At 57.0% G+C, this 24,024-nt stretch overlaps 2 protein-coding genes across 6 annotated transcripts in view; both read left to right on the forward strand.

Moving 5' to 3' along the window:
• RBM28 (RNA binding motif protein 28) overlaps positions 1 to 24,024 on the forward strand; it is a 308,732-nt gene that overhangs the window by 102,997 nt on the left and 181,711 nt on the right. The window lies entirely within an intron of this gene.
• The window catches only part of IMPDH1 (inosine monophosphate dehydrogenase 1), a 55,206-nt gene continuing 52,018 nt past the window's right edge, over positions 20,837 to 24,024 (forward strand). For 2 of the 5 annotated variants that reach the window (XM_065591327.1, XM_065591268.1), the window contains exons 1-2: positions 20,837 to 20,874; positions 21,548 to 21,646. In XM_065591327.1, the coding sequence (XP_065447399.1) occupies positions 20,852 to 20,874; positions 21,548 to 21,646 (122 nt within the window). In that variant the 5' untranslated portion in view covers positions 20,837 to 20,851. Of the gene's footprint in view, positions 20,875 to 21,023; positions 21,164 to 21,244; positions 21,394 to 21,547; positions 21,647 to 24,024 lie in introns of those variants that run through there. The other 3 variants (XM_065591384.1, XM_065591210.1, XM_065591167.1) reach the window with 3 other exon arrangements.

The following is a 24,024-nucleotide window of genomic DNA, read 5'->3' on the forward strand; positions in this document are numbered from 1 at the left end:
AAGCGGGCTGGAGAGATGGCTGGGGGGCAGAGATGGCTCTGACCCCCCAAAGGAGGCTGGGATGCCCTGGGACCCCAAGCTGGACCTAACTGAGGGGGGCCCTGTTGTCTGTGCCTGCAAGACCTGTCTTGGACTGTATTCCTGTCATCCAAATAAACCTTCTGCTTTACTGGCTGGCTGAGAGTCATGGTGAATCGCAGGAAGCCGGGGGTGCAGGGCCCTGAGTTCCCCAATACTCCGTGACAGGGCCCTCGAGAGCAGGGTCTGTTCACACCTTGTCTCTAGCAGCGCCACTCGCTCGGTGTCCCGCCCAGAGGAAGAGCTCTGTGGAGCTCGACAGCTCCGCTCGCTCCCCAGTAGAAGTGGGTCCCTGGAGCCAACAGGGCTACGACATCCCTGCAAACAACAGCAGCGCCCCTAGGGGTGCTGAACCTCCTGCCTCGGTATCAGGGGCCAGGAGGGGAGCCCACCGCGGGTGCCACAGCGGGCGGGTGCCTACCCCCTCCTCAGCAGCGCTGGCGCTGGCCACGGGCACAGACTGGCTCCTGGTCTCGGTGGAACTGGGCGCTGCTCCAGCCTGCGGGTTCCCATGGGGGGCGGGGGTGCTCAGGGCTCGGCCCCTGGGCGGGACGAAGGTCTGGTCAGCCCCGCTGCTCTCCCCCATCCTGCTCAGCGTCTCCCCTCCCCAGCTGGAACACAAAGGCAGAGCTGGAGCTGTTTTGTTCTCTCCCCCCTGGGGGGTCATTAGCCAGAGTCGGAGCCCAGGCAGCAAGGCCCTCCAGGGAGCCCCCGCCCGCCCTGCCCAGGGGGCAGACTGGGAGAACCCTGCACACAAACATCTCCGGTGCTGATCCAGGCCGGATGCATGAGCTCCCTGCCTGCTGGGGGGAGAGAGGGGACTGCAGTCCTCTGTCCCCCCCCCTCCACTAACAGCAATGCGGTGCTTTCCCCTCCCAGACCATCCCCAGACACCAGCCAGGCCTCACAGCGCCTGGGGGGGGGGGGCAATGGAGGGAGTCCCCGGGGGGAACCCCAAACACAGGGCTCGTCTCAGGGGGTAGCAGAGGATGTGATGTATCTTGACTTCAGTAAGACTCTGCCACAGCCCCACATGACAGCTCAGAAGCAAACCAGGGCACTGCGGGCTAGAGGAAATGACTATGGGGGGTGCACAACTGGGTGAACGCCTGTGCTCGGAGCAGCTGTCAGTGATTCAAACTGGAGACCGTGTCCAGTGGGGTCCTGCAGGGGTCAGTCCTGGCTCTGGTACCATTCAGTATTTTCATGAATGATTTGGATAATGCAGTGGAGAGGATGCTTATAAAACGTGCAGATGACACCAAGCTGGGAAGGGTTGAAGGCACTTTGGAGCACAGGATCAGAATTCAAAATGACCTTGACAAATTGGAGACTTGGTCTGAAATCAACAAGAGGAAATTCAATGAAGACAAAGTGCAAAGTACTACACTTAGGAAGGAAAACTCCAAAGCAGAACTCCACACTGGGGCCTGACTGGCTGGGGGGCAGCACTGCTGGACAGGAGCTGGGGGTGCCGGTGGCTACAAACTGAATGGGAGTCAACACTGTGATGTAGTTGTGGAAAAGGCGGGTATCATTCTGGGCGGGGCTGGGGGGTGTTAACAGGACTGTTGTGTGTCACACACAGGGGGTAACTGTCCCGCTCAGCTCAGCATTGCGGAGGCCTCGGCTGGATGCGGTGTCCAGGGCTGGGTGCTGCACTTTAGGAAAGGTTTGAGTAGCAGCCGTGTTAGTCTGTATGGGCAAAAAGAACAGGAGTACTTGTGGCACCTTAGAGACTAACACGTGTATTAGAGCAGAAGCTTTTGTGGACTACAGCCCACTTCTTCGGATGCACAGACTGGAACATAGAGTGAGGAGATATATATATGTGTGTGTATATATGTATGTGTGTCTATATATCTCCTCACTCTATGTTCCATTCTGTGCATCCGAAGAAGTGGGCTGTAGCCCACGAAAGCTTCTGCTCTAATACACGTGTTAGTCTCTAAGGTGCCACAAGTACTCCTGTTCTTTTTTAGGAAAGATGGGGACAAATTGCAGAGAGTCCAGAGGAGAGCAAGTAAAATGACCAAAGCTTCAGAAAACCTGAGCTGTGAGGAAAGGATAAAACCCTGAGAAAAGAGACTGAGTGGGGACCCGAGAACAGTCTTCACATCTGTTATAAGGAGAACGGTGATCAGTTGTCGCCATGGCCACTGAAGGCAGCACAGGACGACAGCAATGGGTTTAATCTGCAGGGTGGGGGAGTTAGGTCAGATATTCGGAGAAACGTTCCAACTCTCCAGGCAGGGAAGCTCCGGAGCAGGCTCCCAGGGGCGGTTTTGGATCCCCGTCGCTGGAGGGTTACGTGGTCTCACCTCAGCACAGGGGGCTGGAGTCGACAGATCCCACAGGCCTGTCTGTGCTGGAGACTTGGCAGCCCATGGCTAGCTTGTCGTGCCAATAAAGAGCATGTGTGTGTAACCCCCCCACCACCTGGGGTGGTGTCCGTCCCATCGAGTGGCACCGACACCACTTAGAGAGAGAGATTAACGAGTCTGCTCTACAGCCGTCGCTAAGGGCCACGTGGCTTTTAGCTCATGCGGTTGAGGCTCATGCACTAAGCTCCCGAAGTCCCCGGTTCGATCCCGCCCACTGACGGTGGGGTCTGTCGGCGTTACGTGTGTGTGTCGCTCCATCGGCAGCGTGTGCCATCAGCGGGGCTCACCTGTCTGCTGTCATCCTCTTGCCCTAACAAGGGCTGTGCTGTAGCTGGGGCAGCAGGGACTGATGCTGTCGGATCAGGTGGCTCTGAGCTCGGGGCCAGCCCTGGGGGGCAGCGGGAGCTGGGGAGCCCTGGCTGGGTGCCGGGATTCACCCGTGTGCAGGTGGAGAAGTTGGGCCGTGAGAGGCCGGGCTGGGACTCAGGCAGGTGAAGCCCAGGCGCACGTTAGCGCCTCCATGTCCCCCATTTGCTCAGGCAGCTGCAGTGAGGGTGCAAATTCGGCACCTTGGGCTCCCCTGCTCTGTAAAGCAGCCCAGGGGTGGGATCAGCAGCGGCAGCTCCCTGCCCCCAGGCCCGGGCTTGGCCATGGCCCCTCCCTACTCTGTCTCCCTGCGTGGTTTGGGTAGCACCTCCCATGTGCCCTGCAGCCGCGTCAGGGACAACTCGCCATGGGGGTCCATGAGGTACGGAGGGAGGCGGGTTCCAGTCCCGGCTTCCCCCACCCGTCTGCAGTGGATGCTCCTTAGACCTGCCCCAGGGTCGGACGCGGCTGACGTGACGCACAGGGCAGCAGGGGCTGAGGCGTCCCTGGGGGTTGGATCGGGGCAGTGGGGGATGGAAGGGGCAGCGGGAGGCTGCCCCGGGGTCGGACGCGGCTGACGTGACGCACAGGGCGGCAGGGGCTGAGGCGTCCCTGGGGGTTGGATCGGGGCAGTAGGGGATGGAAGGGGGAGCGGGAGGCTCTCCCGGGGTCGGACGCGGCTGACGTGACCCACAGGGCAGCAGGGGCTGAGGCGTCCCTGGGGGTTGGATCGGGGCAGTGGGGGATGGAAGGGGCAGCGGGAGGCTCTCCCGGGGTCGGACGCGGCTGACGTGACACACAGGGCAGCAGGGGCTGAGGCGTCCCTGGGGGTTGGATCGGGGCAGTAGGGGATGGAAGGGGGAGCGGGAGGCTGCCCCGGGGTCGGATGCGGCTGACGTGACACACAGGGCAGCAGGGGCTGAGGCGTCCCTGGGGGTTGGATCGGGGCAGTGGGGGATGGAAGGGGGAGCGGGAGGCTGCCCCGGGGTCGGACGCGGCTGACGTGATGCACAAGGCAGCAGGGGCTGAGGCGTCCCTGGGGGTTGGATCGGGGCAGTAGGGGGTGGAAGGGGAGCGGGAGGCTGCCCCGGGGGCAGGGTTTGGTTACTGTAGTGTGACTCTGGTGCAGGCTCCCAGGCCCAAGGGCGGGGGGCACGTACGGAGCTGGAGTAGGGTGACCAGATGTCCCCATTTTATAGGGACAGTCCCGATGTTGGGGGCTTTTTCTTACATAGGTGCCCCCGTACCCTGTCCTGATGTTTTACACTTGCTGTCTGCTCACCCTAAGCTGCGGGGAGCACAGGGCACGGCCAGGAGCCTGCAGCAGGCCGGCTTCAGCCGGTGTGGGGTGGAGATTGTGGAGACGGGGGAAGAGTCCAGGTGACACCAGCTGCCCAGGGTCAAGCTGGGGCAGTCAGCCGTGGCCACCACCGCCCCGCCCTCCATTTGCCCTCGGGCATCGCGGGGGGGGGGGTACGCAGCGAGCGGGCATGGCCCTGCCGTGCTCCGTCAGGCCACTGGAGGGCAGCCTGGCAGTGCTGGAGAGGGGGCTCGGTGTCTGCCCTGCCCCAGAGGCGGAGGGAAGGTGGGCCGGGCGGGGAGTGAAGCCAGGCATGAGGTGGGGGCCGGGCACAGCTCAGCCCCTGTGGGATCGCTGTGGCCAGGGGGCAGAGTGCCGCCTGGGGATCGGGCGAGGGCCAGCTGGGGACGCTGGCTGCTCACCGCTCCGCTCGTCTGCCCGCTGGCACGTGGCCCCGCACGAACCCCTCCCAACAGCCCCTGGCCGTGGCCCCATGGCTAGCGACCCTGGCCTGGATCCTGCCGGGGCACTGTTTGCACTCGCCTGGGGGCTCCTAAAATTCAACCGGAGCCGTCCGCAGCGGAGCTCCAGGGAATCTTTTCAAACCCATGGGAGCCCCAGCACCTCCTGCAGGGCTGAAGCCCCGAGGCCCAGCAACCGCCCCCGCCCCCACGGGGCAGAAGCCCTGAGGCCCAGCAACCGCCCTCCCCCCCCGACGGGGCAGAAGCCCTGAGGCCCAGCGCCCTGCAGAGCCCCGAATGGGAGCGGGGGTGCTCCAGGAAATAATCTCTCCGCATTTAAGCCCTGCTCCTGGATCTTTGCTGGCTTCCCAGATTCCTGCCCCGTCGGCCTCACTCTGCCACACTCCAGCCTGCCCTCAGACTGCTCAGTGCCTCTGTGCCCAGCGGGGCCCTCAGGGCAGAGGGCGTCCAAGGGCATTTCCTGGGACCGCACACGTCCTGGCTACTCTCACTGCTGGCCCCATCCCCACGCTCCCCGTCTCTGCCAGACCCCTTCCTCCGGCTGTCTTTTGTAGGCCTGGTTTTCCCCTGGCCGGCCTGTGGGGCCCCCCCGGAGCCGGGACCAGGAGCTGGCAGGCCAGGTGCTGGTCACCCCCATTCGTGTTGCAGGTAGCAGAGCTTGGGGTGCCCACTGACCGGCCCGGGATTCTGCTGGGCAGTGGGAGCCCGACGCAGCGACAAACATGAGCTCTTGGGAAGATGGTGCCATGGCCCAGAGCTGAGACCCCCGGCTCATCCCGATCGCCCGCACGGCCCCCCACCCACTCCAATCCCAGCCCCTCTGCTCCCTGCCCCTAGGGGGACAAGGAGCCCATCACCACCGCCGGCCGGGCAGGGACATGCTGCTCTCCTAGGTGCTGAAACTCGGGGTGCCAGGGGGCAGCTGCACCCCCTGGCTTGTCCTGGTTTCCATCATATCCAGAGTTTGCAGTTTGGTTCAATGGCTCTCAGCAGTAGGGTTGCCACCTTTGTCAGGGCTGGTAACTTAACCCCCGAGGTCCCGCCCCTGCCCCGCCTCTTCTGCTAGGCCCCGCCCATTCTCTGCCCCTTCCTCAAGGGCACAAGGGCACACCCTGCTCCACTTCTCCCCCCATGGCCCTGGCCCCGCTCCGCCTCTTCCCCCCCCCCGATGAAAAAGCCAGACATCAGGGCTTGTCAAATGGCTCCCAGACACACATGCCGAAGCCCGAAGTGTCTGGGTGAAAACCAGTGTCACCCCTACTCAGCACTCCCGCTATACACGTTCCCGCTCCGGCAGTTCTTGAGATAACAACCATCGCAACCCAGCCTGACGGGCAGAGGGGTGTGATTTCTGAGGGCTGTATCTCACGGCCCATCCCGGCTCCACCCGCCAGTGGGGAGCCTGAGATTCCATCTCCTTGTGGGATTAAATATATATATATGTGTGTGTGTGGAGATAATATACCTATATCTCATAGAGCTGGAAGGGACCCTGAAAGGTCATCAAGTCCAGCCCACTGCCTTCACTAGCAGAACCAAGTACCAATTTATGCCCAAATCCCTAAGTGGCCCTCTCAAGAATTGAACTCACAATCCTGGGCTTAGTAGGCCAATGCTCATACCACTGAGCTATCCCTCCAGCATCTATCTTGGGCCTTGTGAGATGTATGGCAGGGGCTGGACCGTTGGGCGGGACCCCTCAGGGCCCCCATGCCTCCCCAGAGCAGCTAGCTACACTGGCTGGAGACCTGAGCTCTGGGCCCCACTGGGTTATTTTCAGCGACCTTGCCCTGAGACTCTGGGCTGGGCAGGAACCCTGGACGGGATCTGACTGGTTGCAGACCCGTCCCTCCCCGTCTTTCGCAGTAACAGCCTGTGTGTTGTCGGGGGGCGGGGGTCTCCTAACACTGCCTCCGCCCCTGCTCCACTGTGCCCAGGGCCTCGCGCCAGGTCCGAGTGGACTCTCGGTGCTGATGGAGCTGGGAAGGAGCTGGCCTCTGGGAGTCAGCGCGGGCGCCTCCTCCCGTGGGACTGCGTGATTCCTCAGCTCTGCCCGGTGCCCTGCGGCAGGAGCGGCCAGCACCCAGCACCCTGTGTGCTGTTCAGTTTGCGGGACAGCCCTGGAGGATGTGGTTGGCGGCCTGGTATTAAAATGTGGTGGGGCCTTACTCCATGCCGGTCACCGGTGCTACACCGCCACGCCAGCCAAGTGCAGGTTTAGTGCGGGCAGTGCCAGAGGCACCAACGCCCGAGGGCGGGAACAGAGCCCATCCCTGCCCCACGGGGAGACTCGGGCCCTGTGCTGCATCCTGCAGGATTGGTTCCGGGCATGAGGCTGCCAACACGGGGGGGGGTCTGTCTTAGAGAAGGGTGGGGGGATAGCTCAGTGGTTTGAGCATTGGCCTGCTAAACCCAGGGTTGTGAGTTCAATCCTTGAGGGGGCCACTTGGGGATCTGGGGCAAAATCAGTACTTGGTCCTGCTAGTGAAGGCAGGGGGCTGGATTCGATGACCTTTCAAGGTCCCTTCCAGTTCTAGGAGATGGGATATCTCCATAACGAAGAGAGGGAAGAGCATCTTCGCCAGCAGGCTGGCTAACCTAGTGAGGAGGGCTTTAAACTAGGTTCACCGGGGGAAGGAGACCAAAGCCCTGAGGTAAGTGGGGAAATGGGATCCTGGGAGGAAGCACAAGCAGGAGAGCGCAAGAGGGGAGGACTCCTGTCTCATGCTGAGAAAGAGGGACGATCATTGAGTTATCTTAAGTGCCTATACACAAATGCAAGAAGCCTGGGAAACAAGCAGGGAGAACTGGAAGTCCTGGCACAGTCAGGGAACTATGATGTGATTGGAATAACAGAGACTTGGTGGGATAACTCACATGACTGGAGTACTGTCATGGATGGATATAAACTGTTCAGGAAGGACAGGCAGGGCAGAAAAGGTGGGGGAGTTGCGTTGTATGTAAGAGAGGAGTATGACTGCTCAGAGCTCCGGTATGATACTGCAGAAAAACCTGAGAGTCTCTGGATAAAGTTGAGAAGTGGGAGCAACAAGGGTGATGTCGTGGTTGGAGTCTGCTATAGACCACCAGACCAGGGGGATGAGGTGGACGAGGCTTTCTTCTGGCAACTAGCAGAAGTTGCTAGATCGCAGGCCCTGGTTCTCATGGGAGACTTTAATCACCCTGATATCTGCTGGGAGAGCAATACAGCGGTGCACAGGCAATCCAGGAAATTTTTGGAAAGCGTAGGGGACAATTTCCTGGTGCAAGTGCTGGAGGAACCAACTAGGGGCAAAGCTTTTCTTGACCTGCTGCTCACAAACAGGGAAGAACTAGTAGGGGAAGCAAAAGTGGATGGGAACCTGGGAGGCAGTGACCATGAGATGGTCGAGTTCAGGATCCTGACACAAGGAAGAAAGGAGAGCAGCAGAATATGGACCCTGGACTTCAGAAAAGCAGACTTTGACTCCATCAGGGAACAGATGGGCAGGATCCCCTGGGAGAATAACATGAAGGGCAAAGGGGTCCAGGAGAGCTGGCTGTATTTTAAAGAATCCTTATTGAGGTTGCAGGAACAAACCATCCCGATGTGTAGAAAGAATAGTAAATATGGCAGGCGACCAGCTTGGCTAAACAGTGAAATCCTTGCTGATCTTAAACGCAAAAAAGAGGCTTATAAGAAGTGGAAGATTGGACAAATGACCAGGGAGGAGTATAAAAATATTGCTCAGGCGTGCAGGAGTGAAATCAGGAAGGCCAAATCACACTTGGAGTTGCAGTTAGCAAGAGATGTTAAGAGTAACAAGAAGGGTTTCTTCAGGTATGTTAGCAACAAGAAGAAAATCAAGGAAAGTGTGGGCCCCTTACTGAATGAGGGAGGCAACCTAGTGACCGAGGATGTGGAAAAAGCTAATGTACTCAATGATTTTTTTGCCTCTGTCTTCACGCACAAGGTCAGCTCCCAGATTGCTGCACTGGGCAGTACAGCATGGGGAGAAGGTGACCAGCCCTCTGTGGAGAAAGAAGTGGTTCGGGACTATTTAGAAAAACTGGACGTGCACAAGTCCATGGGGCCGGATGCGCTGCATCCGAGGGTGCTAAAGGAGTTGGCGGGTGAGATTGCAGAGCCATTAGCCATTATTTTTGAAAACTCATGGCGATCGGGGGAGGTCCCAGATGACTGGAAAAAGGCTAATGTAGTGCCCATCTTTAAAAAAGGGAAGAAGGAGGATCCGGGGAACTACAGGCCAGTCAGCCTCACCTCAGTCCCTGGAAAAATTATGGAGCAGGTCCTCAAGGAATCAATTATGAAACATTTAGAGGAAAGGAAAGTGATCAGGAGCAGTCAGCATGGATTCACGAAGGGGAAGTCGTGCCTGACTAACCTAATTGCCTTCTATGATGAGATAACTGGCTCTGTGGATGAGGGGAAAGCAGTGGATGTGTTATTTCTTGACTTTAGCAAAGCTTTTGATACTGTCTCCCACAGTATTCTTGTCACCAAATTAAAGAAGTATGGGCTGGATGAATGGACTGTAAGGTGGATAGAAAGCTGGCTAGATCGTCGGGCTCAACGGGTAGTGATCAATGGCTCCATGTCTAGTTGGCAGCCGGTTTCAAGTGGAGTGCCCCAAGGGTCGGTCCTGGGGCCGGTTTTGTTTAATATCTTTATTAATGATCTGGAGGATGGTGTGGACTGCACTCTCAGCAAGTTTGCAGATGACACTAAACTAGGAGGCGTGGTAGATACACTAGAGGGTAGGGATCGGATACAGAGGGACCTAGACAAATTAGAGGATTGGGCAGAAAAAAACCTGATGAGGTTCAACAAGGACAAGTGCAGAGTCCTGCACTTAGGACGGAAGAATCCCATGCACTGCTACAGACTAGGGACCGAATGGCTAGGTAGCAGTTCTGCTGAAAAGGACCTAGGGGTCACAGTGGACGAGAAGCTGGATATGAGTCAACAGTGTGCTCTTGTTGCCCAGAAGGCTAACGGCATTTTGGGCTGTATAAGTAGGGGCATTGCCAGCAGATTGAGGAACGTGATCGTTCCCCTTTATTCGACATTGGTGAGGCCTCATCTGGAATACTGTGTCCAGTTTTGGGCCCCACACTACAAGAAGGATGTGGAAAAATTGGAAAGAGTCCAGCGGAGGGCAACAAAAATGATTAGGGGTCTGGAGCACATGACTTATGAGGAGAGGCTGAGAGAACTGGATTGTTTAGTCTCCAGAAGAGAAGAATGAGGGGGGATTTGATAGCAGCCTTCAACTACCTGAAGGGGGGTTCCAAAGAGGATGGAGCTCGGCTGTTCTCAGTGGTGGCAGATGACAGAACAAGGAGCAATGGTCTCAAGTTGCGGTGGGGGAGGTCCAGGTTGGATATCAGGAAAAACTATTTCACTAGGAGGGTGGTGAAACACTGGAATGCGTTACCTAGGGAGGTGGTGGAGTCTCCTTCCTTGGAGGTTTTTAAGGCCCGGCTTGACAAAGCCCTGGCTGGGATGATTTAGCTGGGAATTGGTCCTGCTTTGAGCAGGGGGTTGGACTAGATGACCTCTTGAGGTCCCTTCCAACTCTGATATTCTATGATTCTATGATGATTCTATGATTCTATGATCCATTATAAAAAAAAAAAAGAATTGCTGCACTGGTGGGAGTGCTGGATTGGCAGCCCCAGAGACCAATGGCCTCTGGTTATTCACCAGACCCTGCCCCGGAGACCCTCTGGCCCTGCTCTCTCTGCCGACCCTGCCAGGGGCATGGGCTGTTTGCATGGCCTGGAACTAGACTGAGGCGGGCCCCTCCCCTGCTCACTTCAGACGTGCACCCAGTCGCTCCGGCTCCGCTGAGCTTGGCTGCCCTGGAAGCAGCGACTCGGGGGACAGGCTGCAGGGACAGCTGCTGGTGACAGCCAGCCCCTGAGTTAACAGAAGTGTCCCCCGGCTAGGATCCGGCCCCCAGCGTGCACATGGGGAGTGGGGGACTGCGGCCAGGGGATTCAGCCCGGGCCATGCAGCAGCTCCCTCAGGTCGCCCTAGTGAAAGTGGAGGGCCTGGGACTGGGTGTCCCGTCCCCGTTGAGGGCATAGCGCCGGATCAGAAGCAGCTGATTACATGCATGTTAGACGTGCCTCCTGGGGAACAAGCCACGTTTCATGTTGTACCAGTAACGTCCCACATGATTTACGGCTCCCGACCCGCCAGGCGTGTTGCCAAACAGCTGCTGAAATCAGAGAGCATGGCCTCCCCCCCCCCCCCCCGGGTTCTGGCTGGGTAACTTCTCACCACAGCCTGGGAATGCAAAGGAGGCGTTTGTTTGCGAGCGGAGGCCAGAACGCATCTTGTGCTCTGGACCTGGCAGGAACGTGGTGCTGTCGGACCAGCCCACTTCCCAGCATGGAAACACAAGGGGATTTCTGGTGATTCAAATGATAAATCCAAACTGCTGGGCTGCTTGTGCCAAGCGAATCATTCCATGTTTCTCAACCTGTCGGCAGCATGTGTTAAATCTAGCCCCCGGGGTCAGTCGGCATGACAAGAACGTAAGAACGGCCACACTGGGTCAGACCAATGGTCCATTTAGTCCAATGGTCCATTTAGTCTGGGGCACCTGGCACTGCCGACAGCGGCCAGTGCCAGGTGCCCCAGAGGGAATGAACAGAACAGGACAATTATCAGTGATCCATCCCCTGTCGCCCATTCCCAGCTACTGACAGCCAGAGGTTTAGGACACCCAGAGCATGGGGCTGTGTCCCTGCCCATCCTGGCTAATAGCCACTGCTGGACCTGTCCTCCTGAATTTATCTAGTTCTTCTTTGAACCCAGTTATACGTTTGGCCTCACAACATCCCCTGGCGACGAGTTCCACAGGCTGACTGACCGTTGTGTGAAGAAATACTTCCTTGTGTTAGTTTTAAACCTGCTGCCAATTAATTTCATTGGGTGACGCCTGGTTCGTGTGTTATGTGACAGGGTAAAATAACACTTCCCTAGTCACTGGCTCCACACCAGTCATGGTTAAGGCTACGTTTTAGTCACGCGTACTTTTAGTAAAAGTCATAGACAGGTCACAGGCAGTAAACTATATACCCTAACTGGGGGAGGTGGCCTGGGACCCTGCTGATGTTCGGGGGGCCGGGCTGTGGCATGGAGCTTGGGACCCCGGCTGGTGTTGGGGGCAGGAGGGTTGGCAGGGGCTCCCTACCTGGCTCCATGTGTCCCTGTAGCTCCTAGGCAGTGGAGGGGCCAGGGGAAGCCTGATGAGGTTCAACAAGGACAAGTGCAGAGTCCTGCACTTAGGACAGAAGAATCCCATGCACTGCTACAGACTAGGGACCGAATGGCTAGGCAGCAGTTCTGCAGAAAAGGACCTAGGGGTTACAGTGGATGAGAAGCTGGATATGAGTCAACAGTGTGCTCTTGTTGCGAAGAAGGCTAACGGCATTTTGGGCTGTATAAGTAGAGCATTGCCAGCAGATCGAGGAACGTGATCATTCCCCTTTATTCAACATTGGTGAGGCCTCATCTGGAATACTGTGTCAGTTTTGGGCCCCACACTACAAGAAGGATGTGGAAAAATTGGAAAGAGTCCAGCGGAGGGCAACAAAAATGATTAGGGGTCTGGAGCACATGACTTATGAGGAGAGGCTGAGGGAACTGGGATTGTTTAGTCTCCAGAAGAGAAGAATTTGGGGGGATTTGATAGCAGCCTTCAACTACCTGAAGGGGGGTTCCAAAGAGGATGGAGCTTGGCTGTTCTCAGTGGTGGCAGATGACAGAACAAGGAGCAATGGTCTCAAGTTGCAGTGGGGGAGGTCCAGGTTGGATATTAGGAAAAACTATTTCACTAGGAGGGTGGTGAAACACTGGAATGAGTTACCTAGGGAGGTGGTGGAGTCTCCTTCCTTGGAGGTTTTAAAGGCCCGGCTTGACAAAGCCCTGGCTGTGATGATTTAGTTGGGAATTGGTCCTGCTTTGAGCAGGGGGTTGGACTAGATGACCTCTTGAGGTCCCTTCCAACCCTGATATTCTATGATTCTATAGGGTAGGGATAGGACACAGAGGGACCTAGACAAATTGGAGGATTGGGGCAAAAGAAACCTGATGAGGTTCAACAAGGACAAGTGCAGAGTCCTGCACTTAGGATGGAAGAATCTGATGCACTGCTACAGACTAGGGACCGAATGGCTAGGCAGCAGTTCTGCAGAAAAGGACCTGGGGATTACAGTGGATGAGAAGCTGGATATGAGTCAGCAGTGTGCCCTTGTTGCCAAGAAGGCCAACAGCATATTGGGCTGTATTAGTAGGAGCATTGCTAGCAGATTGAGGGAAGTGATTATTCCCTTCTATTCAACACTAGTGTGGCCACACCTGGAGTACTGTGTCCAGTTTTGGGCCCCACACTACAAGAAGGATGTGGACAAATTGGAGAGTCCAGCGGAGGGCAACAAAAATGATTAGGGGTCTGGAGCACATGACTTATGAGGAGAGGCTGAGGGAACTGGGATTGTTTAGTCTGCAAAAGAGAAGAGTGAGGGGGGATTTGATAGCACCCTTCAACTACCTGAAGGGGGTTCCAAACAGGGGTGGCTCCAGGCACAGAGCAGTAAGCGCATGCCTGGGGCAGAAAGCCACGGGGAGAGGTGTGTCGGTCACTGTGAGGGCGGCAGTCAGGCGGGATTTGGCGGCATGCCTGCGGGAGGTCCGCCGGCCCAGGGGGGCTTACTGCACTGGTGCCTGGAGCCGCCCCTGCACCGGTCACGCGGTTTCGGCGGCAAGTACGCCAAAGCCACGGGACCGGCAGACCACCCGCAGAAACGCCGCCGAATCCGCATGAGCGCAGACCGCCCGCAGGCATGCCGCCGAAGCCCGCCTGACTGCCATGCTTGGGGCGGCAAAAAACATAGAACCACCCCTGGTTCCAAAAAGGATGGAGCTTGGCTGTTCTCAGTGGTGGCAGATGACAGAACAAGGAGCAATGGTCTCAAGTTGCAGTGGGGGAGGTCTAGGTTGGATATTAGGAAACACTATTTCACTAGGAGGGTGGTGAAGCACTGGAATGGGCCAGATTAGATGAGAAACATTCACATAAAAAAGAATCGGACACATCAGAAAAGGGCAGACAAATAAACAGTGACAAGTTTTTAAAGTGCTTGTACACAAATGCTAGAAGTCTAAATAATAAGATGGGTGAACTAGAGTGCCTCGTGATAAAGGAGGATATTGATATAATAGGCATCACAGAAACCTGGTGGACTGAGAGCAATCAATGGGACACAATCATTCCGGGGTACAAAATATATCAGAAGGACAGAACAGGTCGTGCGGGAGGGGTGGGGGGAGGGAGTGGCACTATATGTGAAAGAAAATGTAGAATCAAATGAAGTAAAAATCTTAAGTGAATCCACATGTTCCATAGAATCTCTATGGATAGAAATTTCATGCGCTAATAAGAATATAACAGTAGGGATCTGTTATCGACCACCTGACCAGGACAGTGATAGTCACGATGAAATGCTAAGGGAGATTAGAGAGGCTATCAAAATTAAGAACTCAATAATAGTGGGGGATTTCCGAGGGAGGAGGGATAGCTCAGTGGTTTGAGCATTGGCCTGCTAAACCCAGATCACCCTGTATAAGTAACCAGTTCCCTTCATTATTTACCACTCCCCCAATTTCTGTGTCATCTGCAGACTTTACCAGAGATGATTTTATGTTTTCTTCCAAGTCATTGATAAAAATGTTGAATAGCACAGGGCCAAGAACAGACCCCGGGGGGGTCCTACTAGAAACACACCTGTTCAATGATGCTTTATTTGTGAGACCTATCCATTAGCCAGCTTCTTGTCCATTTAACGTGGGCCAGCTTCATTTTATATTGTCCTAGTATTCTAATCAAAATATCATGTGGTACCAAGTCAAACACTTTACAGAAGTCTAAGTCTATTACCGCTCCACTAGTACCTTTATGAACCACACCTGTAATCTCATCAAAAAAAGATATGAAGTTAGTTTGACAGGCTCTAGTGTCCATAAGCCCATGCTGATCTGCATTCATTACATTACCCTCCTTTAATTCTTTATCATTGAGTCCCATATCAGCTGCTCCGTTATCTTGCCCAGGATCAATGTCGACTGACAGGCCTCTAATTACCTGGGTCGTCCCATTTACCCTTTTTAATATTGGCACAACAGGAGCTTTCTTCCAGCCCTCTGGACCTTCCTCAGTGCTCCAAGACTCAGGAAAAGCATCGTTAATGGTCCAGCGAGCTCCTCAGCAGCTCTTCTAAAATGATGCAACTCATCTGGAGCTGCTGATTTAAAAATGGCTGACTGAGAGACCAGTGGAACGGACAGAGTGTTACCGTCACCACAGGAAGAGACTAGATCATCCGTTCCCAATACAGAACAGAAATAGTTATTGAACACTTCTGCCTTTTCTGCATTATTATTGATAATTCTGCCATTTCCCTCTGGTGATGGCCCAATACCAGGATTTTTTGTTCCTAATGTACTTCAGAAACTCCTTATTGTCCTTCAGTCTCTGGCCAGCAGAGTTAAGGACAATATGTCAGACTAGATGATCACAGAGGTCCCGTCTGACCTTTTAAAATCTGAATCGGCCCTGCCCCCTACACCTGCAGTAGGTGTCAGGCCTGGAGGGAGAGGCTCAAAGGGGAGAACATACCTGAGTAGGCCTGCTGCAGGTGGTGCCCTGCCTGAACGGGGCAACCACCAAATAAAAGACCTTTTGTTTCCTTACACCCACCTGGGGAACCCAGCTGTGGTTCGTCTCAGTCCCAGAAATGACCCAATCACAAGTGTCTCAGATGCCTGGCTTCTGTCATACGTGCTTTTCAGAGCAGGGAGGGAGGGAGAAGTCTGGGGGAACGGGGTTGATGGTTTTTGCAGCCCTACAAATTCTGAGGAGGACGCTGAGGTGAAGTTACATGGGCACAAATAAACGTGCCTCACTTGGATGTGCAAAGAACACCTTGGCACGCACAAAGCGGCTAACAACAGAATACGGGATTTTGGTGAATGCCAGACCTGCACCCAGCCAGGTGCACGCCCATTCCCAAACCAGGCCCTCTCTGCATCTGTGGCTTTCTAAAAACATTCGTTTCAAGGCCTGAAGAAACTCCTTGAATCCCTGCAGAGATCAGTGAGGGCCGTGCCAGAATCATGTGAGGGAGTTTTAAAAGAGTCAGGAGAGGCGGAAAGGGAAAAGGGCAGATAATTAGAAACAAAGCGAGGGATTCAAACCCTCGTGGTCATCAGGGCCAATTAACTGTGTCGAATTCCCCACTGACTCATGACTGGGCCATGTCACATGCACCCAGAACGTGCCTGGGGGGTTGCTGTGGTCACTGGGGGCTGGGGCAGCACCTGCCGGTCTCCTAGGGGGCCCGACCCAGCCAGCCGCTCGAGCACAGGAGAGTGAGCCTGTATGCAGCATAGCGTTGTGCCGTTGCAGTAGGATTGGCTAGACCAGATCAGCCCAATGGGATCCTCCAGCTGGTTACAGCTCATCTCCTGCCGTAGTTCTAGCCCAGTATCCAGCTGGGCTGGGTCATACAAGGGGCCATCTAGTTTGGTATCTGCTCTCCAGCCCTGGCACGGGTTTGACGCCCACCAGCCGTTCTCTGGGAAGGGAGAGCTGGGCCTAGCCATGGATCGGATCGGCCACGTTCCAGCAATTCACTGCCAGACTCAAGGGAAAAATAGAGGGTTAGAAATTCCCCGAAGCCCACTGTTAGGCCTGCGTGGGTACGTCTATACTGCAAAAATTCCCCACGGCAGCAAGAGAAGACTGAGAGGGGACATGATAGCAGTTTTCAGGTATCTAAAAGGGTGTCATAAGGAGGAGGGAGAGAACTTGTTCACCTTAGCCTCTAAGGATAGAACAAGAAGCAATGGGCTTAAACTGCAGCAAGGGAGGTCTAGGTTGGACATTAGGAAAAAGTTCCTACCTGTCAGGGTGGTTAAACACTGGAACAAATTGCCTAGGGAGGTTGTGGAATCTCTGTCTCTGGAGATATTTAAGAGTAGGTTAGATAAATGTCTATCAGGGATGGTCTAGACAGTATTTGGTCCTGCCATGCGGGCAGGGGACTGGACTCGATGACCTCTCGAGGTCCCTTCCAGTCCTAGAATCTATGAAAGTCTCAGAGCCTCACGCTGCGGCACTGCAAACAGCTGTGCAGATGTACCCGCTCGGGCTCCAGGACACCCTCCCCCCGGCTCCAGTCTGAGCAGGCGCGGCTCCGCGGTTATTTTTAGTGCTGCAGCACAAGCCCCATGTCCCTGAGTCTGTAGACCCAGGCTCCGGGTGCTTTTGTAGTGTAGACGTGCCCCAGGAGGCTCCTAGACCTGGTGTGGAAGGAGATGCCCCAGAACAGAATGGATGGATTCTCCTGACTTTGACATGACTTACAGAGCTAAACAGTGAGAGGGGAATTCCCAGGCTTTCTGAACATTCAAACTGGCCATTTTCTTGTCAGATTTTGTTCTCCTTTAAACTTTGCTGGTTCCTTTCCCCACATAACAAGCTCCATCTTCCCCAGGGGGCTGGGCTGGGAATTCTCTGCCATTTGGGGTTCCAAGGAAATGCCCCGTCCCTCTGGCACCCAGAACTTGGTATTCTCCACCAAGCATGTGAAGTGCATTGGGGCGGGACCACAGGGGTGTGGAGAGCCAAACCTGCCAGCCAGCACTGCTTCCAGAGGGAGCCAGCACCTCCACGGCAGGTGTTGGTTCTGGCCTCTGTGAAGTCTGCCTGCCTCCACATACCTGACTACGTAGACAAGGCCTGTAGACCCCTAGGGTCCTTAATGCCAGGAGGCTGGTATAAAGACTTGGGGCCATTGGGGAGCTGGGGTCTCAGCGGGTATGAGTAAGCTAACCCAGACTGGGGGGGGGGAGGGAAGGGGGTGGCAGAGGTGGAATTTGTGTGGGAGGTTTCCTTGCTCCAATCCGAGTCAACTCTAGCAGTTTCTAATAGGGTGACCAGATGTCCCGATGTTATAGGGACAGTCCCTGCATTCATGGCTTTATCTTATATAGGCCCTTATTACCCCCCACCCCGTCCCGATTTTTCACACTTGCTGTCTGGCTACCCTAGTTTCTAAGCCCCGTGGGCTTTGTACAGGGCTTGGAATCATAGACCCACAGGGTAAGAAGTGATCACAAGGGTCAGCTAGGCTAACCCCCTGCCAAGATGCAGGATTTGTTGTGTCTAACCCATCCAGGACAGGCGGCTCCAGCCTCCTTTGGAAGGAGCTTCCCCGACCTCCCGAGGCGTCTGTTCCATTGTCCTGCTGCGCTGACAGTTAGGAAGTTTTCCCTGAGATTTAATCTCAATCTGCTCTGCTGTAGTTTGAGCCCATCGCCCCTTGTCCTGCCCTCTGTGGCAAGAGAGAACAACTTTTCTCCATCTTTTTATGGCAGCCTTCCAAGTATCTGAAGACCGCTATCACCTCCCCCCTTCATCTCCCCTTTTCCAAACTAAACACACCCCGTTCCTTCAGCCTTTGCGCCTATGACTGGCGTTCCATCCCTTTGAGTCTCATTGTCACTCACCTCTGGGTCCGTTCCCATTTCTCTACATCCTTTCTAGACATGGGTGACCCAAACTGGACACCGTACTCCAGCCGAGGCCTCCCCAGCGCCGAGTAGAGCGGGACTAGCTCCTCCCGCGACTTGTTTGCTACGGCTCTGTTAATGCAGCCTGACATTGTGCAGCAGCATCGCACTGCTGACGGCTGAGGTTGTGATCCACACAACTCCCAGATCCATCTCAGCAGTGCTGCTGCCAGGCCAGTTCTCCCCCAGTCTGTATTTGTGCATTTCCTTCCCTACGTGTGGCACTTTACATGGGTCTCGCTTGAATTTCATTTGGTCGTCTGAAGTCCAGTTCTCCAATTTATCAAGATCCCTCTGAATTTTAGCTCTAGCCTCCAAAGTGTTTGCAACACCCGCAGATTTGTCTCATCTGCAAACTTGATCGGTCTGCTCGCTAGATGTCACGGACTCGCAGCTCGTGCCCACTCTTGGCCCCGTGCGGTCCATGGGGAGTGCCCCTTCCAGTGAGACAGCCCTTCTCGGGGGTCCACTCTCTCTCGGGGTCAGTCCCCTCCACCTCCTGGAGCCGCACCTCTCTGAGCCTTAGCACGTCTGTCTCTGCCGTGGGCCCCCTCAGAGAGTCCCCTCGCTCTGGACCCCCCGGGGCCTTCACCCCCGAAGGGGTTGATGTCACCCTGTTCTCTAGACCGGAGTGACTCTCAGCCAGCATAAAACAGGAGGGTTTATTAAGAGTTGAACACAGCACAGGAAATTTTCAGGGCCACAGGCCTGGCCTCCCACAGCCCAGCACATCCCAGTCTCTCTGCATCCAGGTGGGCTCTGCCTGCTCCCCCTCTCCAGCCCAGAGCCCCCTTGTTTCCCCGCTGGGCATCTGAGATCACCGGCCCCAGGCCCCACCTCTGTCCATTGTCTTCTCTCCAGGTAAACAGGGTCGTAAACTCTCCTCGCTTCTGTCCTCTGGCTGGAACCGGCTGGTTAGGTCACTGGGTCCTCACTCTGCAGGCCATTGTCCGCCCACTGGCCAGAACCGGCTGCGTCTCCTCAGCTGGGCCTCCGGGTCACCAGGTCACCGGTCACTGGGGTATCCATCCTCCCAGCCATCGGCTGGATTCCCCAAGTCCTCTCTTCGGTCCTCTGCAAAACAAACTCCCTCTCCCCTCACCTCGTTAAACCAGTAACACCCAGGGAAACTAACTCCCACCCACTCCGCATGCAAACCATTGAAACCCCACCAAAAACAAGAAAACAAAGAAAATCCCCCACTTCGTCACACTAGTCCTACATCCAGGTCATTGATAAAGATGTTAAGCAGCACTGGCCCCAGAACAGACCCTGGGGAACCCCACCTGAGACCTCCCTCCAATCCGACATCAGTCCATTAATAGTTACTCTTTGTTTGTGGTTGTTTAACCAAGTATGTGTCCACTTAATGGTAGTTCTGCCAAGCCCACATTTCTCCAGCTTACTTATGAGAATATCATGTGCAGGGGCGGATTAGAGTCTTGTGAGGCCCCTGGGCCACAGCAAGTGGGGGCCCCTCCCCATCCCTTCCCCCTACAGTCCCCCCCCCCCGTGTGCTCTCCTGGCACTCCTGCCGGGGAGCGGGGTCAGAGGCTCCCGGCAGGAGCACTGGGTGGGCGGAGCAGGTCAGGGCATGGGGGGCCCATTTTTCTGCAGGCCCCCGCAATTAGCCAGGACTCCTGGGCACAGGCCCCAGTGGCTAATCTGCCACTGGTCATGTGGGACTGTGTGAAATGCCTTTCTGAAGTCCAGGTATATTGTGTCTAACGCATTCCCCCTATCCACCAAACCAGTTACGCTGTCGAAGAAGGAAATCAAGCTGGTCTGGCACGGTTTGTTCTTGGTAAATCCACGCTGGCTGCTAGTGACCACTCCTTCATCCTCGCAATGATTCGCACTGCACAGGTTCCCCACCCCTTCCAGAATCGCCCCCGAGCTCTTTTAGGGCGGGTGGGCTCAGGTGTGTGTGGGGCGGTGGGGTTGGGTCTAGGTACGTGCTGCGGCTTTGGTAGTTTTTGGGTTGTTCCCGAGCCTTAGCAAGGAACAACTCCAAACCCAACTGCTCCATCCTCTCTGCCCCAGGCCTGCGGCCTGCTCCGAGGCCCGCTGGAGTCAATGGAGAGGCAGTGGAGGTCGGCTCAGGTCTGAGATCCGCGCAGGGACTCGGGTAGCAGCCGCGAGCTCGGAGGCGGTTGCCAACATGGCCATGGCCGTGCAGACCGCACCATGTCCCGGCAGGGCAGCGGGCGCTGAGGCGGAAAGGGCAGGGGTAGGGCAGGGGGGTCGGTGCAGTGCAGGACGTCCCAGCACCGGGGTTAATCGGTACAGGCTGGGGAGCCGGGTCCCATGGGGTGACCCCTCCGCCTGGCCAGATGCAGCGTTTGGTGCCCCGGGCTGGCCAGGGGCTGGGTAAGGACGGGGCTCAGGCCGGGCTGCCTCTGGCCTCTCCATCCTGCGGGCCCAGGGCAGCCCCCCCAGCACCGGGGCCGGCCTAGCCCCCGCTCCTTGGCCAGCTGCCAGCGTGGGCCGGGCTGGTGCCTCCTCCTCCCCCGGCCCTTCCTCCAGCCGCCTGCTCCCTCCCCAGCCAGCCGCGCGCAGCGAGCCCGGGCCGCCGGCGGGGAGCGGCCGAGCCATGGGCGAGGGGGAGCCCGCGAGGTACCGGCTCGGGAGGAAGGTTGGGGGGCGCTGGGCGGTGCAAGGGGCCGGGCTGTGCGGGTGGAGCGCGGGGACCCCGGGGCCGGCCAGGTGCGCGCCCGACGCGCGGGGCGGGGTCCGTGCGCTGCGCTGCGCCCTGCGCCCTCCCCACGGGGCGGGCCCGGCCCTGCGTGTGCGCCGGGAGCAGCCGCCGAGCCGCGGGCCCGCCCTGCGCTCCGCCCCGCCCCGCTCCGGCCCGGCGGGTCCCGGGCCCGCCCGCTGCAGGCTCCGCGCTTCCCCCGCCGCCAAGGTGCGTGGCGCCCCCGGCTGCAGCCCGGGCGCGGGGGCTGGGGCCCGCGGCTCCCTCCCTCCCTGCGGGCCCGGGGTCGGGGCTCGGGCTCCCTCCCTGCAGCCCGCCGGGCCGGGGGCGCCCCCCATCCCCAGCCCAGCGGCGCGGCGCGGCGCCCCACCCTGGCAGCGCCCCTGGGCGGTACCCAGCCCATGCCTGCAGGACCAGCCTCCCTGGGCCACGTCCCCGAGGTGCCCGGACCCCGCTCCCCCAGGCGTGTGGGGCTGAGACCCGCTCGGTGCCCCCGGGGCTGCGGGCGGGCGGACAGGCAGGGTGGCACGGGTGGCATCCCTTACACGTGCCGGGCGCGTGCCCATGCTAACGGTTCTGCCCCTCTCCCTGCAGCATGGCCGACTACCTGATCAGCGGGGGCACGGGCTACGTGCCCGAGGACGGCCTCACGGCCCAGCAACTCTTTGCCATCGCCGACGGCCTCACCTACAAGTAAGTGGCTGCAGCCTCTCTCCGCTCGGCGGGCCGGGGGTGGGCACACACGCCCCTGCGGGCAGGCACCGGAGCATTGGCAGCTGGCGGCACTGGGGCTGCTGCTGCCCACCCTGGCTCCGGGGCAGCCAGGGCGGCTCGCACGTGGGGTCAGGATGTTGGCACAGCACAGCGCCAGCTCCCTTGCTGAGCGCCGGCCCTGCCGCAGGGAAAGGCTCAGTACGGCAGCGAAGGCCAGTATGCTCCTCACCCCCACTGGCCTCACTGGAAGGGCCGCTCCTTTCTCCCTGGCTGTCCTGCCACCACCCCCCAGTGATTCCTAGGCCGGCTAATGCCCTGCCAACAGCTCCAGCCGTACCTTGGTCTCCATGGTTCTGATCCCTTCTGATGCGTTTCAGCACCAGACACAAGTGCATTTTTGTCACATCACAGAAGGAAAAGCCTCTTGTGTATTGGAACATTTCTATGACTGTCCGATTTCATAACATCTTTGCTGTATTTGAAACATACCTACATGCTGGCCCTGACTGGTCCCTTTCGGCTTGTATTGGTGATCTGAACAATCAGATGCGGAGAGAGATGCACGCACCCTATTTTTGGGTGTGTGCGTGTGCATACCCACGCTCCAGATGTATGGGTAAAGCAAATATCAAATATATTAGTATAAATGATCTAATGGCTACATAGCATAACATTGATGGTGCAGTTTGTCAATATTTATTTATATATAAATATTTATACAAACCCTGATGTTCATAGAAATGTTTTTTAAATTAAAAAAAAAACGGTTTTTGTCTAAATCATCCCTTGTAATATTTGCCTCCAACCTCATTAAGGCAACTGGAAAGTGAAACTGACTGCAAATAAACGTGAGACTAGAGGTCTGGTTTCAGTCTAGGCAGGTGGTATTCATGGTGAAAATTAAATTGGATTTTTTTATAAAATTGTGAATGGAAACCCCCCCCCAAAGGTGCTGGAAATGGAACCTGCAAATAAATTGCAGATTGTAACCCAGGAGGGTACTGTAACCGTGGGCGCAGATTCCGTAGCGCTGGGGGGCGTTCTCCGTCACGGGTATTTGCAGCGCGAGCGACTGCCCTTCTGCAATGCAAGCTCTGGGGACGGCCCCAGCTGTTGGGCTGGGCGCAGGGATCGTGGGGAGAGGTTCTCTGGCTGGGCTGTGCAGGATGATCAGAACGGTCCCTTCTGGCCTTAACGTCCACGAGCCCGACCACGGCCCTTCGCCAGGACGAGGCTCAGTCTATCGGTGGATCCTAGCGGCTAGGTTAGTGCCGACAGCTGAGCGCTGATCCTGCAGGCGGTTCTGCAGGGTCGCGCCCTTGGGACCTTGGTGGGTTAGTTGCCCTGTCCTGTAGGGCACTCCTGCGTGTAGCGATGGCGTGGGCTCCAATTCCTGTGTCCCCTCCCACCCTTTGTCTGTGGGGCAGGGGCAGGGGCTGTCTCTGAGCAATGCCAAATACAGCGGGGTGCTGATCGCCAGGCGAGCGGCTGGGCCTTGCTGTGATGCCAATACTTATTAGCAGCGCAACGCGGTTGCTGATTTTTAAAAGTAGCGATGCGTTAACTTTAGCAACCGAGGGCGCTGTTGCCCTGGAAACGCCGCGCTAATAGCACCAGCGAATCCAGTAACACAGTCCTGCTGGGATCCTGCAGCTTGCTGGTGGGAAAGGGCAGCTTTTAAACCGCTGACATCGGTCGCCGGAATTCCTCTGCAGCCCCGATCCTGTAACGGGAGGCGTGGGAGCAGATCTGTGGGCTTGCAGGGTCGGGCCCGAGGGGGCGTTCAGGTTTTCAGCCCGTGGACGGAGATGGTTCCTTTCAATCTGGGGGTGTCGCTTCGGCTCCTTTCTGTGCAGGGGGCTCCTGGAGGACGGGGGAATGTTCCTTGGCAGGGCAGTACTGGCCTGGGGGGACTTGGCCTTGGGGGCTGGCATGTCCCCTTTCAGTAGCACTCAGTCCCTCCCCCCAAGGCCGTGCCGTGAGACCCGCCTCTCTCTGATCGATGGTGATTATTTTGCCAACTCATCCTTGTTGGCCAGGAGGCTCTGAGCCCTGGGGAGGAATGGGAGGCCCGGGGTGCATGCCAGGGCGGGTCGCTGTCGGTCACGTCTCCTTGTCCGACACCGTCTCTGTGACGCTGGGAGTGTCTGGTGTCGCTGGACCCCCTGCCCCTGATCCCTGAAGTAGATGTGACCTGGGGAGTGCCCTATGCCTGCTAGCAGCGCCCGCGTTAAGGAGGGAGCTGAATGGGGGGCAGGCAGCCAGCGTGCGGGGGGGTATTACTGTGGGACACTCTGCGGCCTGTCCTCATGGCAGCACTGTGCTTCCAGCCATCTCTGTCTGCTTGCACCATGCCT

The sequence above is a fragment of the Chrysemys picta genome, chromosome 1 (genome assembly GCF_011386835.1).
Source record: "Chrysemys picta bellii isolate R12L10 chromosome 1, ASM1138683v2, whole genome shotgun sequence".
Classification (NCBI taxonomy): Eukaryota; Metazoa; Chordata; order Testudines; family Emydidae; genus Chrysemys; species Chrysemys picta.